This window comes from Pleurodeles waltl, chromosome 2_2, assembly GCF_031143425.1.
Source record: "Pleurodeles waltl isolate 20211129_DDA chromosome 2_2, aPleWal1.hap1.20221129, whole genome shotgun sequence".
NCBI lineage: Eukaryota > Metazoa > Chordata > Amphibia > Caudata > Salamandridae > Pleurodeles > Pleurodeles waltl.
In genome coordinates, this window is record NC_090439.1 from 165899209 (window position 1) to 165916243 (window position 17035).

General features: G+C 42.6%; 1 protein-coding gene across 3 annotated transcripts in view; it reads left to right on the forward strand.

Annotated features, from left to right (window-relative positions):
• Positions 1-17035, forward strand: part of INO80C (INO80 complex subunit C) — a 98680-nt gene that overhangs the window by 36533 nt on the left and 45112 nt on the right. For all 3 annotated transcript variants that reach the window (XM_069219578.1, XM_069219588.1, XM_069219591.1), the window contains exon 4: positions 9534-9645. In XM_069219578.1, the coding sequence (XP_069075679.1) occupies positions 9534-9645 (112 nt within the window). The remainder of the gene's footprint in view (positions 1-9533; positions 9646-17035) is intronic.

The window sequence follows — 17035 nt, forward strand, 5'->3', positions numbered from 1 at the left end:
GCACCATCCAGGATCTGCATCACAGGGCACAAAGCCCCTTCCAGAACCAGTGGAAGAAGGAATCCACTCACCCCCTCCTTGCCAGGATGAAGCACACTGGGCACAAGGCCCCCTCCAGAACCAGTGGAAGAAGGCATCCACTCACCCCCTCCTTGCCAGGATGAGGCACACTGGGCACAAGGCCCCCTCCAGAACCAGTGAAAGAAGACATCCACTTGAGAGACTGTGGCTTTGCACTCCCCAGGGCCAAGCAGTGGGCAAACCATTCACTTGAGAGACTGTGGCTTTGCACTCCCCAGGACCAAGCAGTGGGCAAACCATCCACTAGAGAGACACTGTGGCTTTGCACTCCCCAGGACATCGCAGAGGGCATGTAGCCCCTTCCAGGAGCAGTGGCGTTGTACCATGTTCCGGCTGAGGTGCCTTCCCCTGAGGGGCCTGTGTATCTTCGACCTGATGCTCCAGCAGTGTTCTCTCTGTTTTGAGGCAGGAGTCAAGTGTGGCCTTTGCCTATGTGTTATGGCCCTGTGGGCCATGGAGATTTTGGACTGGGCATTGTCCCTCGTTTGTATGTATTGTAGATACTGTTCTGTGCTTTAAGGACGTATTTATCTACATTTTTATTATTACACTGGCTTTACTCACATCCTTTTGTCCTTGCGTTATTCCTGAGGGTTACGGGGTGGATATGTAATGTTGTTGCATCTGTTTGTGTGTATGGTGTTGGGGGTGTTGCGTGTGTGTGTGTGTCACTCTCTTTTTCCTCCCCCACCTTGTGTGCTAGGTGCGGTACTCACCATGGTCATCTTCGCCGCCGTTCGTGTTCCTGGTGTAGGAGGAGGTAGACCAGCATGGAAAATATGTGCAACTCGGGCTCCATGGCGTCGTAGTTCTTCCTTCAGTGTCAAGAGGTGAGTCGTTTCCCTTCTGTGTACTGTTGTCGCCGTGCTTTTGATGGCGTTGGTACTGCCCCAGAAAATGTGGCGAATTGGCCTCTCATAATACAGTGGGCAGTACATTGGCTTCCACCTGGCTGTTGGCAGTTACCGCCGCGGTGCTTGTTGCTACCACTATGGCGGTCAGTGTGTTAAAGTGCCTGTCTGTGTTGGCGGTTTCCGCCGTGGTCAAAATTAATTTTTGTTTTACCGCCGGTCTGTTGGCTGTTTTACTGCCGCTTTATCACCGTCTGCCAGGGTTGTAATGAGTGCCATAGTGCTTTAAAAACATTATTTTTTCAACCGGTAACCATTTCATCTTATTCTGGATTTCTGTGTGAAGGGCAAATGTGTGTAGATCAGAGACCAGCCTCACTGCCATGTTGTGGATTACTTGCACTCTGGTCAATAGTTTGGTATGGATTCTTAGTTAACAAGCATAATCTACTTTCAAGGTGACAAAAGCAGCCACTGCTGTGGGTTGGAATTCTTAGGAAATTACTCTTAGACTTTCCCTTTCCATTGCAAGCAAAATGTGGATACCAAGGCGTTGACTTGAGAATCAAAGGAAATATTTTGTCTATATTAAATCCATAGTTTTCAGACATACTTACTGGTACCAGGAAAAGATCCTAAATCACTAGGACAGTGGTTGGCATTCCATAAACAGTCTGTACGTATGTCTTGTCTGCATTTGATTTAAGCATGTTACTGTCTTCCAAGATTGGATTGCTGACAAGCAGGGCAGAAGAGATTACTGAAGCTCCTCAACAGAACAATCTAATCTACTCTAAATGCAAGCTGTGTATCATGAGCATCAAAAGGGACAGATGATACCGATAAGCAGCCGGATGTAAATGTTAAACACTTTCAGAAAAAAAGAGGAGCCCCGAGGGATTCCATAGTTGACTTCCTTGGCTTCCAGCCTGTGACATATCAAGGACAATGATTGATTGCAGCCAGTCAAAAAGGATGTAGACCAGGCAAGCCCTGCCCCGCTAAGGCCAACTTCTGAGAGACTGTCTATTATAATAGAATGGTTGACCATTTCAGAGGCTGATGATTAAATTGAGTAGGATGAGACCAGCATGCTTTCCTTCATTCAAGCTCATTCTGAAATCGTTCAGGATTTATAACTGAACTTGGTGCCCCTCCCCGATTAAAACCAAATTGGGCAATGTGCAGCAGATTGTTAAATTCAAGATTCTTAAAGTACTTCTGGACTACATGTTTTCCATTATTTTAGTCATAAATGATGAGAGAAATAGGTTGATTGTTGGCCTTTAAGGAGGGGTCAAGATGAGATTTTTGGTTTTTAAGTAAGTATTTGACAACACTTAGGGCGTCATGATGTCCTTGGCAGTCTTGAGATTGCCAGGGTCACTGTGGCGGTCGGACCGCCGCCAGTGTGCCAGTTCCCAGCTACGTTATGACCTTGGCGCGTCGGACCGCCAGCACTACCAGATCACGACTGAACGTCAGTCTGGCAGTGCTTGCGGTCCTAATCCATCTGGGCAGCACTACAAGAAGCGCTGCCCTGGGTATTACGAGTCCCTTTTCCGCCGCTGATTATATCGTAGTCGCCCCGCCATGTAAAGGTTGGATGAGCCTGGGTTGAGGGGGCCCCATGGAGGCCCATGCACTGCCCATGCACTTGGCATGGGCAGTGCAGAGCCCCCCATGGCCAGCCCTGTTGCGCTTTTCACTGTCTGCTTTGCAGATAGTGAAAAGTGCGACGGGTGCTAGTGCACCCTATGCACTGCAGCATTGTCGCCAGCTCAATTATGAACCTGCATCAATGTTGTGGGCTGTTTCCTCTGGGCCAATGGGAAACTTGTAATGGGGCCCAGGGGAATGGGACCGCATTGGTGGTAACCCGACCACAGGTGTTTGGCCTACAGCCTTTTCCATCCGTTAAACTCGTAATGACCCCCTTAATCTTCCAAACCATTAGGGAAAGTGCCAGAACTAAAGGACTAGTTTAATATAACCATAATGGCTTGAAAAAAAACAGCTCTGCTGTTTCATGCAAAACTTTCATGAGACAGATGGCGTCCGAAGAATCAGATGAAGATCCACAAGAACAGCAATTATGGGTGTGTGCATGATTGGTTCAATAAATGTGTGCATGGAAGGGTGCAGACAAGTTACACCAATTATAAAGGCAGAAGTGATGTTATTAAAAATGCTAAGATTTATCACTCATGCCATTTCAAACTTTATACAGGAATAAACACCACCATGCCACGTGTAAACAGTATGTCATAAATTTGTTGTCATGCCATCATCAGCATTGTGCTCATTGTAATTGATTTTATATACCACTTATTACCTCTGATGAGCCGCCGAAGCACTTTACGCCAGACAGTACACTGCTTGGGGGCCAAGGGTTATTGGTTAGTCCGGTGTTATTGGTTACTGTTAGTTATTGGGTTTAGTCTTGTACGATCAAAACAAACCATTGCATGCAGTAATTTCAGTTTCTTTATGGTGGACTAATTTAATAGTAGTTTGTTGTGATTATAGCAGTGGTGAGCACAAGGTTCGTGGGATTAATAGATGAGTTAGAAAATATTAGGGATTGTTAGGTTGCACAGGTATGAATTTTAAACTAAGTGGGAGAGATTGTGATCTTATAAATGAGTTGTGGAAAACTTGCAGAAATACAATAATAGAGAATGTGCAAACATGCATCTGTCAGAGTAGGTTATGCTCAGAGAGATGAGACAAATAGAGGATGGAAGGGAAGGAGAGAGGCATTCAAAAGAGAGAAGTAAAAGGTGACAAACAGAAGTTTTAATTAAAGGACAGTTTTTAAGACCAGATTTAAGGAATGTAGAGAATATTTTTGAGTCTGCATGCATTTTGAAGATACAAGTATGTAGAAAGAAAATTATTTACTTGTGAAGATTGTGTTATATTATTGATTGATATTAGAATTCCGTAAACATCTCCCTGCACCTAGCTTACTGCTGCATCACAGATGCAGCCAGGTCAGTTTGGTTAGTGCATGGGTTGAAAGTTAAGAATAATGGTTGGACACATATGTCAAGAAAATAAATGGGAAATAAGGGACACATTGAAAAACTGATTCTGGTGCTCATCCTCAGGTTGACTTGTGGTGTTAATTGTACAGCAGAATGGGATGTATTTGAATGCCTATGGCTTGCATTGGCACCAGCTGGAAAGTGAGGACCGCCTTCCAGGCAGTGGAAGTGTATTGCCTGCATTACAGTGGCCAGAGGGCTGAAGATGCAAATACTAGTGAGATTTTGGGGATGGAGGAAGGGCTTCCTTTAGAAACTCATTGAACATTTTGGTAGCAAATGGCTGCTGATTAAACTTTTGAAGCACTGCTCTTTTTGTACATGCTATGGGAGAGTAGCGGTGGAGCTGCAGGTTGAAGGGGACCCTTTAGGTGAAGCCATGCCTTTGTCTACCTTCAACACACTTCAGTATAGAGCCCTCACGCCCCTTTGTGCTTCTGTTGTGGGTGCTCAAGACTATAGACACCGCTGCTGTGAGGGACATCACTACACAAAGGCTGTGTCCGGAGAGCAGTCTGAAAAGACATTTGAAATTTAATGTAAACGTGATGTAAAAGGAGAGCAGACATCATGATCAGGCGTGTCACACCCTCATTGCAAGGGCTACTGTGTGGCTGTACAGAAAGCCTGGTATGTATACAAAGGAACGGTCTAACGGTAGGGATAAATTAAATCAATATTTTTGAGAAACAGAGCTCAATACTGTCTTTATGGATTAATTACTTTCAAAAAATGTATTAGAATTAATTATGTGCGAGGCAAAAAATGGCTCATAAGTAAATCATACAGAATGCAAAATATTTACACAACAAAACATTACACACATAAAATTCAATACATATATTCTTCTTGATTCAACTAGGACCAGCATCTAGCTTCTCACAGTCTTGAGACTGGCCATACCGTCAGTAGAGGGTTGTGCCCAACACCCTTTCTTTATAAAATACTAGTGGTCACAATTTCAAAATTATAATTGTAATCCACTCTGTTGCGATGATTGGTGGTTGACGGACAAGCAGCTGTCAAATACCTATATGTTTTTTGTGGTATTTTGCAGTGCGTATTAAGTGATTTTTTGTAAAGCTGACTCCAATTAGAGAACACAATCTCACCGGTATATGTGTCAACGCGTTTCGGCCTCTTCAATCAGGGCCTCATCAGGACTATCGAGGGGCAATGTCGCCTCTACAAAAATTAAAAACCGGGAGACTAGCTAAAAACATACTTCAACAATAACTAACGCAAGAGAGTTCTACTGTGTACATCAGTGCTGAATTATCACCATAGAATCCCTGTGCCCAGAACTACTTCTACCAGTGGGACACACATAATTGCTACAATCTCGTGTCTATGGCACCACATTTGTGTCAGTGTATATAGATGTGAAAGTCTAAAAATATCAACACAAGCTGTACTCAAACATGCACGTTAAAATCCCTACACAAGACAAACTATGGACAATACCTGGTAATGGTAGTATCCATATTCTACGCGAGGAAGCACCACGTCTTAACAATTTCTGGTGCTAAGTGAAAAAAGCAAATGCCTTACTAAAATGTATTAAAGTGAAGGATAATGCAAATTAATCAAAACTGATCAAGATAGGGACTCACTGTGTCACTACAGGTATGGGAACCTCTCCGTGCCTAATTACATCAAACGAGTATGCCTAAGTGGCGCTTGTAACAAGGTGAGGGCTGCCAAAATGAAAGCAAAGTAAAATAAGAGCAGGACAAAATTACTATATCGCCACGCTAAATATAAACCTTTCAGTGCTCTAATATCAGCGGTTCAAAACTTACTAAATTAATCCGTGTGGCTTGTACAGCTGCCGAACAGCATCCGAATGGATATATCTCCCCAGACAAGGCGGCTGATATTCCGCTGGGGTCAAGCCCGTGTCGGACCATTTCTAAGCTGAGGCGGCATGCCTCATCAAACTAGTGCGGCACGCGGTCATTCACGCTTGTTTCAAACTTGCCAGCATCTAGACTGGCGAATGTAGATTAATGCATGAGGCCTGAAGGCGGCCATTTTAAGGAGGAGGAATATAAATCCCTAGGCATACAATACGCGATCCTACACATGAATGAATATCATTAGCTCAGATCTGTGAGTCTATACTGTGCAAGTCGTACCTAATGTGTAACGTTGATTGTTATCTTTTAATAGTGCAGAAAATTGAGCCCAGTGCAAAAATGTATATATGCAACAGCCGCACATCAACTGCAACATTGAAATACATCATAGTATAGCCATACACAGGATCTCGTCCCATAGGTCAAACATCTGCCATTTGTACAAGATCTCTTCAAAGCATAACTGATTGCATCAACATTGTCAGTGTCATACATCACTAGTATAGGAGCCGTCTGCAAATCGACCCAAGCTGTCAAATATTTGCACATGTTACATTGTCTTTTTTCTCAGATAATTAAAATACTTAGTTCCCCTGCCGGAGTATTGTTTAACCATCATCCAATCAATGTCCAAACTTCATCAATATCATTCAGCCCATTCCGTGCTGTTTGGTATTTTTCTATCAGTCTGGCTTCCAATTTCAGAAGTTTATTTGTTGTTGGTAATCCATCTGATTAGGTTGAAGCCTGGAGCAGAATATGAGCAAGTGCTCCACAGGGCAAATGCACGGAAAGAGTGTCACTAACATTTAAAATGACAGCTTAAATCATATTAATATCATGTATGCCCACATGCAGCCTAAAACTTTTGAACAGAACAGCATCACATGAAACTTAAAAAATAAATTAAAAAAAGCCTAAAATTTGCCTTTGACCATGTGTGTATTAGACCTCTCGTCAGCATATATGGTTGTTGGATTTTCATTCTAGTGTGGCAAATGAGAGGCCATGCATGCAGAACCGTAGGTATTTAAGCTGCTTTACATACACTTACCTTCTCCTCACCCCCACAGTCCTCAGTTTTATAGAGAACACTTTAGTTTATTAACAAACTTTGTTCAGCTTAGTGATTTTACTTCATAGACTAGAAGACGGAGAGAAAGACAGATGTGGAAAGACAATACAGAGATACTTTGAAATGAGCAGAAAGAGACTAATAAATACAAAAATAAAAGACACATTGAGCCGGAGAAGAAGGGAGGGGGAAGCTGGAGATGAAATGGAGACTAAGACATGGGAGACAGATAACGAGGTATTAAGCAAGCAGTAGATCCAGAGGCAAGGCGATCGGTAGATGAACATGCAGACAGATAGACAGAGATACGGGAATAACAAGAGACAGGAGACAGTATGTGTGCCCGGAGGTTAGTGATAAAGCCAGAGAGACCTAGTCTCGGGAGACAGTGCGAGAAAGATGGAGACAGACAGAGACAGAGAAAGAGCCAGACAAAAAGAAAGAAGAAATAGAACAGTGAGAATGGGGATAGTACAAAAATAGCTAGAGGTTAGAGAGGGTTAGACAGATGACTTATAAGGTGATGCAAAGAAAGAGAGAAAACTGTTTTGCACTTTACTGTAGATGTAAATAGATATCTTCAAGAGTCAAACAAACTCCAACAGAATAGCAGGTACTTAAACTACTTTTGAGGTGCACATGCATGTGAGTCTGTGTTTGGTGACTCCACATGGACAGGCTCTGGGTGTGTGTGTGTGTGGAGTCACTTACCGTCTATGCAGCAGTCTTTGTTATCTATTGTTTCTGCCTTGTCCTGGTCGGAGCCATCAAATGAGTAAACAAATCAAATGTCAAGTGCCACATGCAGCATTATGTTTAGAAATTGGCACTATCATGTCAAGAACCCCCATTATCCCAGAGCCTATATTATGCTGTGGGTGTCCACCAGAATGCTGCAGATGCCCATGTTGCACATATAATGGGTAGCTCATTAAACCACGCATGCGTCCAAACAATGTGCGGCCCACCTTAAACATACATTTAGCACAACTCATTATAACATGAACCTTCTACAGCAAACCCATATATAGTTCTTGCCAGAGCTCCTCCTTCCATAGCAATCAGGTAAACTGCAAACATGGCTTCTGAAATTCCAACCCAACACAATACTACATCACACAATGCAAAAACACTTCACAGTATCAACGCTGCACGATAGCACAAGAAATGCACCTCAACAAAACACAGTTGCAGTGTGTATTGTTTTCTTGTGCTTGTATTGTCAGTTGTTATTCTGTTGTTGTATGGCACTTGTTCGGTTGATTTAATTTTCTGTTTCTATAGTATTGTTTTGTAATAAGGTGGTTTAGTGGTATGTTGTGTTGCTGTTTTTGTGTATTATGGCTCTACTGAGACATGTTTATGTGGGGTAATTTTGTCTCTTTTTTTGTGTTGTTGTCCTGGCACTGTATGTTCCGTTGTGTGCTGTGTTAGGTCACTTGATGTTTTATTGTGTTGTATTTTCTAATGTGTTTGTTTTGTTGGGTTATGTTGCTGCATTGTGGGTTACTGTTTTGTGTGTAGTGATGTTGTGCTGGTTTAGTTGTGTTTTTGTGTACTGTAGTGATTGCATATGGAGTTTTTTATTTTGTTTCTCTTGTATTATGTTGTGCTGTTGTGTGTGTGGTATTGTGTTCATCTGTATAGTTAGGTGGAGGTAGGGTTGTGAGGTCACAATACATTGATAGAGTATGATGGTGATGGATGAACTTGTGGGTGCTGTGAAGTAGTTTTATCGAGTGGGATTTTCTATGGTTGCAGACTGGTTCTAGCATTATGTTTAGTGGTGTGGTTGTGAGCAGTGGTAGTTGTGGTGTTGCAGTGTTGTGGGCGCAGAGTGGGGCTGGGATAAATGAGTGGTGTTGTGAAATTATTGTTTATTTGCTGGTCAGTGTTAGTTTGATTGTGGTGCGTGGTAATACGGTATTTTCATGGGGGTAATACAAGCCTTGAAAGAAATTACAGCAAAGGTGTGATGTTTCATCAGGGTGCTGGATGGTAATGGGCTGCTGTGATGTAATCATGCACTAATGGAGTATGCTAATGAAGTAGTAGTAATAGTGCATTAGTAGTCTCACTAGTAAGTGCATTAGTGTTGAGTTGGTAGTAAGATGATGGTGGGCAAGTAGTATGAAGTGGCCAAAAGATGGTGTTGGTAGTGCAGTGTACGTTGGTTGTGCCACATCTGGGTTAGCAGTCCTTTGCTTTGAGTTTATGGTAGAGAGCACTGAATGTGACCAAGATTCCTGATTCACTGTAGTTTTTGCAATTAAAAATAGTTCCTGCCTATGCCTCATGCGCTGCAAACGAAGCACATGAAGTGGAATAACAGACCTAATAGCCAAAAGCATAAAGGGAAAGAGAAGTACTCCTCTGAAGACTCCTGTTAGAATTTAAAAGACAGTAGCTCTGGATAATAGCTCAAGTTCTTTTCAGTCAGGCCTAAAAATAATTACACTGACCTAAACCAATTTACTTTATGCTTCTTTTGATTTAATTTTTAATATATTGAATGAAGTACAAAGCATCCGTGCTCTAAAAACAAAACCGAAATGGACACATTGTGACGGGCTGATGTACATTGCTTAAGTAACACCTTTCTCTCTTTTTCAACTAGCATTCAGGCATTGGAGGAGCAGCCGCTGGGAAGAAGAACAGAACTTGGAAGAATCTCAAACAGATTCTTGCTTCAGAAAGAACACTGCCATGGCAACTGACTGATCCTAACTGTAAGCTGGAGCTTGTTCTTGTAAATCACTGGTTTATGGATAGAGAAATATATGTGAATGGAGTGTGGCCTGAGTAGAACAAATTTTGTGTTGTGTGTGGCAGGCTGCTCTTATGGTATAGCTGCGATTATACCTGTAGTAAGGCGAGGTAAAGGTGTAATTGTGCCTCCTATCCCTTGGCTTCAATTTTGGATGAGTATTATCCTGGGTTCTGTATGGTCTAGCACTTCCTCATTATGGAGTTTTTTCTAGGTTTTCATAGCTTTTTAAGTGCAGGTAGTTTTTGAAGCTCCTTGACTTTGCTGGTAGAGAGTACCAGAGGTTTCTCGCTTCCATGGAGCAGGAAGTTCCACAAATGTATTTATTCTTATAATGGAAAGGTATTAAGCTGGGACGCCAGGCTTGAGCACTGTGTTCTCTTCGGTGAATATCTTAAGATTTTCTTAGATGAAATGTAGATCTTTACTGCAGGCAATCTTGTGTATGATACAGACGCTGTTGGAAGTTGAGAGTCTTGCATGGCACTTTTGGAGGCCATTCAGATGTGATCACATGGATTGAAATATGAGTTGTGTTTTTTCTTGTTATGGGTTTTGGGCACTGGGCTGGTAACCCCTTAGCACACATTGAGCTCACTGCCCTAAAGTATAGTTTCACATTACTTAGGCCTGTAAGGTATCAATCTGGGCTAAACATGCACCAAGGATATGAATTTCCAGTCCCCAACAGCACACATACCCAACTTATGGGAAGTCAATATTTGTTATATTTCTCAGGCTCAGCTCATAATCAGATTCTAGGTCTTTGTCCCCTCTACTGGGGCAAGTGCTCTGCTGCCCAGTGAACGAGTCAAAGGCTACCTACACACACACCCAAAACACACACACAAGGACAATTATCACTGCTTGAACCAGTTCCTGGAAAAGGAAGAGGTGAGGAGAAAATCTGCATCTGATAATTAGCTTGTCACATTGCATAGGGGCTGGGACAGCTGAGGTCCACTGAGGAGGAAGCCTAGACCTCTGCAGCCAACACAGGAGGGGCTCGCCTTTGAAGTTTTGATGGGAACGGATCAGGCACTTGCATCAACTAGGGGCAGAGCTGAGGCTGTCAGAGGTGCTCTTGCCCAGAGACAATTTGAAGCCACTATTTTGTATTGTCCCAGGATGCTCTGCAGGAGGGCTGGGACAGAGATGACATGGCATCCTAGGACTGGCGTGGGATGCTTGACCCCTAAAATGTTCCATCCCCACTTAAAAACCCTTGCACAGGGGAGAGGTAGTTTAGAAGTCCCCACACCTAGGAGCGGTTACTGCGAAAGGATGCACAGCTGAAAGGAGAAGCCACCTGATGGCCTGAAAGATTGCACTTTGCTACTTTAACTCCAGCTGAACCCCAGGATTAGGATGAGGCTCTCCAGGGCCAGTGTTGCTGGTCCCCTTATGCGCCATGTTAAACAGTTGAGGGAAAGGACCTTACAGTGGATCTTGAATAGCTACCTTAGTGCTACTCTTAACTGGCCCTAGACTCTGCAAAGTGGAGGGTAGTCTGCCTGCTGGCTTTGGAGTGGCTGTGGAAGACTATCCCCCAAGTAGACGAGAGCCTCAGGAGCGCAGGCAGAGTACAGGTCTGGCACATTAAGCAGTACAAATCCAGCTCCCCACAGAAAGAAGCACCCTTTAAAGTCCAAAAGGGCTGAAAAATTGTCCCTGGTGGTTAAGACTTCAGCCTTACATAGCCAGAAATATGGTTATTTAAAGATTTGCCTTTTTTTGTAAAGAAAATGAAGACTGTAGCATAAAGCTCTGCTGAGATTTCTGAAACTGCCATCTGGACCGGCTCAATGCAGGCACAGAAGAAAGCAGAGAAGCAAGGCCTGTGAGGTGCTCATCCACCCCTACCCCACCCCTCCAATGTCTAGGTGGGCGTCCATGGGCGCACCCCGCTGTCTAGACTCTGCCTCACGCTCCATAGGACCAAAGGCATACTCGCTTCTGCTCATACTCATGCAGAATTTAATCTGTGACTCCAAAAGATTATGTCCATTCATTTAAGCATTCCCAGGCATACAGCTTTTGCTCTCAGGCTCTGAAGTCTAAGTAGTCCCTGTGTTTGGGCCTATGGCCTCATTTTGTGCTCTGTAGATTTCAAAGATTGTCTCTTGACAAGTTTTTGAGTCAGCACGTTTTATTGACCACATTAATATTGAACAACAAATGGTTACCATCATAATGGATGCTAAAGATTATTAAGATTATTAATACTGTCCTTAATGATAGTGTGGCCATATTGAAACATGAAAAAAACAGTAGGCCTGCCTTATAGATACTGACACCCCTTATGATGTGTAACATGGTTATTGTTATCAATACAGTGTCACCCTGTCAAAGCCAGTTAGCCTGACATATTTACTGACATCCTTTATATTGTGATGTTGCAGCTAATATATGTAGCGGGTTCAGGACCCACTAGGTATGCAGTGTGGTATGAGGGTGGTCAACAAAGCTATTGTCATCTACATGAAGCTGATGTCCATATTTGTTATTGATTGTGTGGTGTTTAGTAGCGTGTGCACTGCTCCTTTTAAAGGAAAAGCACTGACTTGATAATGTATTGAGTGTTGTTTCATTCTAGCAAAATGGGATTATCCATCCAGACCACCCCCCCTGAGTAGGCCCTGGACTTCTCTGCTTTGCTATCCCGAAAGAGTCAAGTGCAACAATGAGGAGGACTCCTATCCATCATAAATAAAAACCTCCTTTCTTACAATTTGCAAAAGGGTCCCACAACTGCTGTTGTGCCTTAAAGCTTGGGATCTTGATACTGAAGCTGCCTATCACTGCACCCTGTTTACAAAAAGGAGGAAGCTGACGTGCCCTACTAGAGAAGCCCTTGTATTCTTCGCTTTTGCTCTTAGTGTTATCAGTTGAATCTGGTCCTCTTTACGGTGTCCTTATTAGAGTGGTAAAATACTTTGACTAGGTAATGTTTTCCATCTTCAATCTGGAGCACAAGACAGCTGGAGCACAAGGCAGCCATGAATTATCCTGTGGATCAAATTTAGAAGTGTGAATTTGAGTCTGACTGTGGCTTTGAGCTGGTGTAATATAGTAAGAGGTAGGGTTATGTAGACCTGCTTGGGGATACTGTGCACCTATATTTGGGGCTTGTAAAGTTAATTCTTGAGTTAATTTAACAGCCTGTGGTTCCCTTGTATTTAAAACATATGACCTGGGATTTACTGCTTTATTGACCTGGTCATTTGTAGTTATTATTTTATTGAATAAACATCCAAGTAATTTCCCCATATAGTCTGACTTTAAAGTGTCATCTTTTGTGAAGGATATGCATGCTGATGAAAGTGTTTAGATCTGTGCCAACTCAGAGCTCATTTAAAAACCTGGGTAAGTTTATCGGAATCAGAATAGTAAAAGTAGTTGCTGATGTCTCATCCACTTAAGATTTACAAAATAGTATGTGGTTGCATGAATGTTTTACGGATGGTGCATTATGTGGAGATCGTTAACATGGTAACAGTATTCTGCAGCGATTTTGGAGAAATCTTTCAGGGAGCAGTCTCGAGATGCCTCTTTAATAATATAGTGATTCCTACCAAAGGAAAGAGATCTCAACCACTGCTTATCTTCTTTTGACATCACCATTTCCTGTTTGATCCTATTGGGAAGGATTGAATGTGCAAAGATGTTGAACATGATGGAGATCTAGTAGTAAAACTAGGATTATTTATATTAGTTGTGAAAAACATTACTCACATTTGTGAAGGAGGGTTGTTTGAGTTGCCTAGCCAGCATGATTGCATGCCTCTCTGAAGAAAGTTTTGCTACTCTCAATCATTAATCCATGTAACCAGTACCTCTCCCATTTGTTAATTGAGGTGCTCATCTGTCCATCCTGTGACTCTTTGTGGCATTTACTCGCCATAAGTCTTCAAAATCCTACATACATAACCCCCTTTCACTGTAGAGGTGCTACAGTTTTAACAAGCCAGTCCCACTGCCTTTGTAGATATTTGTTAGATTAGTTAGTAATTAGAGCTTTACTTAGATGGCTAACCATATTGTACATCATTTGCATGAGTGTAGCTCTTACAACCTGTAGGAAATCTTCCTTTTCTGCGTGGTACTCTCATTTTTTTGGCTTCTGCTGTACCATATATTTTTGCTAGTGCCAAACCTCTCTGCACTTTCAGCTAACCAGTGGTAAAAAGTAAAACGTTCCGGTGTTGCCCTTTGAATAAGGTTGAATTGGCAAATTCCTATGTGGTATATTTAAATAACCTGTACCTCTCTAGTATATGGTGCCAGATGTATCCAGGGCATGGACTGGAAGTTAAATGCCATAAGTTGACTGCAGCACCGATTGTGCCACCCACTACAGTGTAAACATGGCTTCAGGCCTATCACTGTAGCCTAAACGTAGCAGTGTAAAAAATGTAATTCAACCTATCAAAATAAATCCTTTTGACATGTCAAAACCTCACTTTTAAATATTAATAAGTCACCAATATATTAGCATTGTAGTCCACAAGGCACGCTGCGTGGTAGTTAAAAGTGAGTCATGTAGAAATTGAATGTTGACATGTCCTTACAGTGACTAGCACCGAAAAGCTATTTTTTACTGTGGCAGACTGGGCTGCCTTATATATAAAACCAGAGACCAGATTAAAAATCCTAATACTGCATCTGGGGAAAGGGACTAACTAGAAAAATAATTCAACAACAGTTTTTAATAGGTATTCAAATCCAATTCAATTGTGGAGTCAGGTTTTTAATAACTTGGGGCCATACGTACGAACACTTTTTCCCATTGACACTGAAAGGGTAAAACCTTTGCTGCATCTGGCCCTTAGTAACTTGCCTGGCGCATTTGCTCTCCCACTACTGCCAGCCAGTAATTAGAATTTAAATAGGTGTGGAAGATGTGTGAAGTGCCTGTCGGGAGCAAACGATAGGCTGACCAGAATAGGCAGAGATGATTTCTCTGAACATGACTGAGGGGTGGGCTGTGAGCAACCTTTTTGACATTATAGTGTCAAGGCCAGCTTGATTGCCCTGCTGGGGTTTACATATAACAATAGGGCACACTTGAAAGGATGCGAAACAGGATGGCAAAACAACACATGTGTATCCACTGCCTGGTTGCTGGAAAACCCTACTTTTTATTATTCTACCCAACTTCTACCTCTGGGTTTATAGAGGGTACAGTTGGTGGCCAAAAGTAGATTTTAGTGTTAGATGTAGTAAGTCACTTTGTAAACTCCTCACACACACATCCAGCTCTCAAAGCCAAATTTGGTGTGGCCGAATTCTTCCACTGTCTTTAAAAAGCCCAAATTCTTGCCCCATTTGTTAAGGTGTGCCCAGGAATAATTCTCACTCACTACCCCCTGCCAGACATTAATGTGACATCTCTAGGCACCCACTTTCGAACACTTCTGTACATGAGGAAGAACAGGAAAAAACTGAACCTCCTGTCAGTGACATGAGAAGAACTCTGAAGGACTATACCTGCACTTTACTGTACCTCGGAATAAGAAGTGGACTTAAAGGATCAAGAGGCTTAATAAATCTATAGAGACACAACATGCTTCAATAGGCCTTTTCCTGCAATTAAGCAGCTGACTAGTGGCAACTGGACCTGGACTGGACATTCCTGTTTGGTCTTTGCCTGACACCCCCTTTGAGTCTCTAAGTGCCTCAGATATTTTATGCTTCTCGGCGCCAATTTTAGGTAAAACTATAAATAAAAAAAAATATTTTCTGCCATACCCCTTATTGGATTTTTGTTATTTTGCTTATTAAATTTTACTCTACATTTTTATAATTCGGTTTGGGATTATTTTTTATGTTTTTCTTACTGTTTTGGTACTGAAGGAATACTTTAGACATTGCATCAAGTTGAGCCTGTCTGCCCTGTGCCATAGCCACCATGGGGATGAGCTCAGGTTAATATAGTGATTTTGAGCGTTCACACTGATAAGTGTTGTGATTATTCTTTGAGGTGTGTAGGCAGCACCACAAAAAATAATCCAATGTTTTACACCCTCTGTGCACAGAATCTGCAGAAACTGGCTCTGATGGCAACAATGTCATAGCCCAGGTACCAGTACCTGTGAGGGAAACTGTGTTCAGGCATTATCACTAAAAGGTTCACTCAGTCTTCATAACTGAGGTCCTTTGCCTTAATCATTCCTTGGATGTTTTGTTTTTCTGGGTGGTATGGCTCACAGAGGACTTGGTAGTAGAATAGGTTTGCACATCCTCTATGTTCTGCACATAGTGCTTTCATTTGTGAAGGCTGATAATGTTCATCTAGAAAATAGCAGCGCCCATGTATGCCCTTCCTAGTCCCCCTCCTGGAATCTACTGTTCCTAGTTAATGGAGAAGGTGCCAAGCCCAGCCCATTTACCAGAGTAGTGTCTCGAGCTTGTAGTGTAACCCACCCATCCTCTGTTAATCTGTTATAGCAGTCTCTTTTCGAAATGGGGATAGATGATGGATTATATGTGAGCCCAATGTACAAATCACCATTGGCCCTACAGCCCCACTGAAGGCTGTACACAATGTGGGGTTGGCTGCCCAGAGGATGGGTGCAGAGCCTGGCCACAGGCCCAGCCCTACGGCCAACCACACGTTGCTCATGGCCTTTGACACGGCAGGAGTTAGCTGGCTGTGGGAAGCTGGACACAGGCCCTGTGGGGAATGCTGGCCCATCCAGTGGTGCAGCGTGGCTGGCACTATGTATAGTAATAAAATTCGTTTTTTTTGTTGTTTTTTTTTAAAGTAGAAATCTACAAAAAAAACAAAGGTTAAAGTGACATTGTAGTTAGGTATCTTACTTTGCATTCATAAAAACCTTGGTAATTCACTGAAAAAAACAAACGTTAAATTGGCATTATGATTACATTAAAATGTCAGTTAAAACGTAACACTTTATGGAACAATTCTGTTTATTACTGCCATGTCTAGTGAATACACAGCATCTCACCTACATCCGAGAGAACAGGGTGTGTTTGAGAAAAGAGAAACTGGTGCGGTCCTGCACACAGCTTTTCCCTAGAACCTTCGGGCCGGTAGCTCAACTCAGGCATTTGAAATAGAATCAAAACAATCAAATAAAAGAAAAAAACCTGCCCCCTCCTTTCTAATTCTCCCTCCATGTAGTGGCTGATCCGTCAATTGTGTTGGCACAATGCAAAGTCAGAGTGTGGATGTAGGAGCCTCAAAGGTAATCTAGGTCTCAGCTGGGGCCGTATCTGGGATCAAGCGAAGAAGTTGAAAATAGACTGGGCATGTCAGTTCTCAGAACTTAGAGGAAAGGATGTGAATAAAGGGTGCAACACTGATCTGCCGACAAGGACAACTTCTC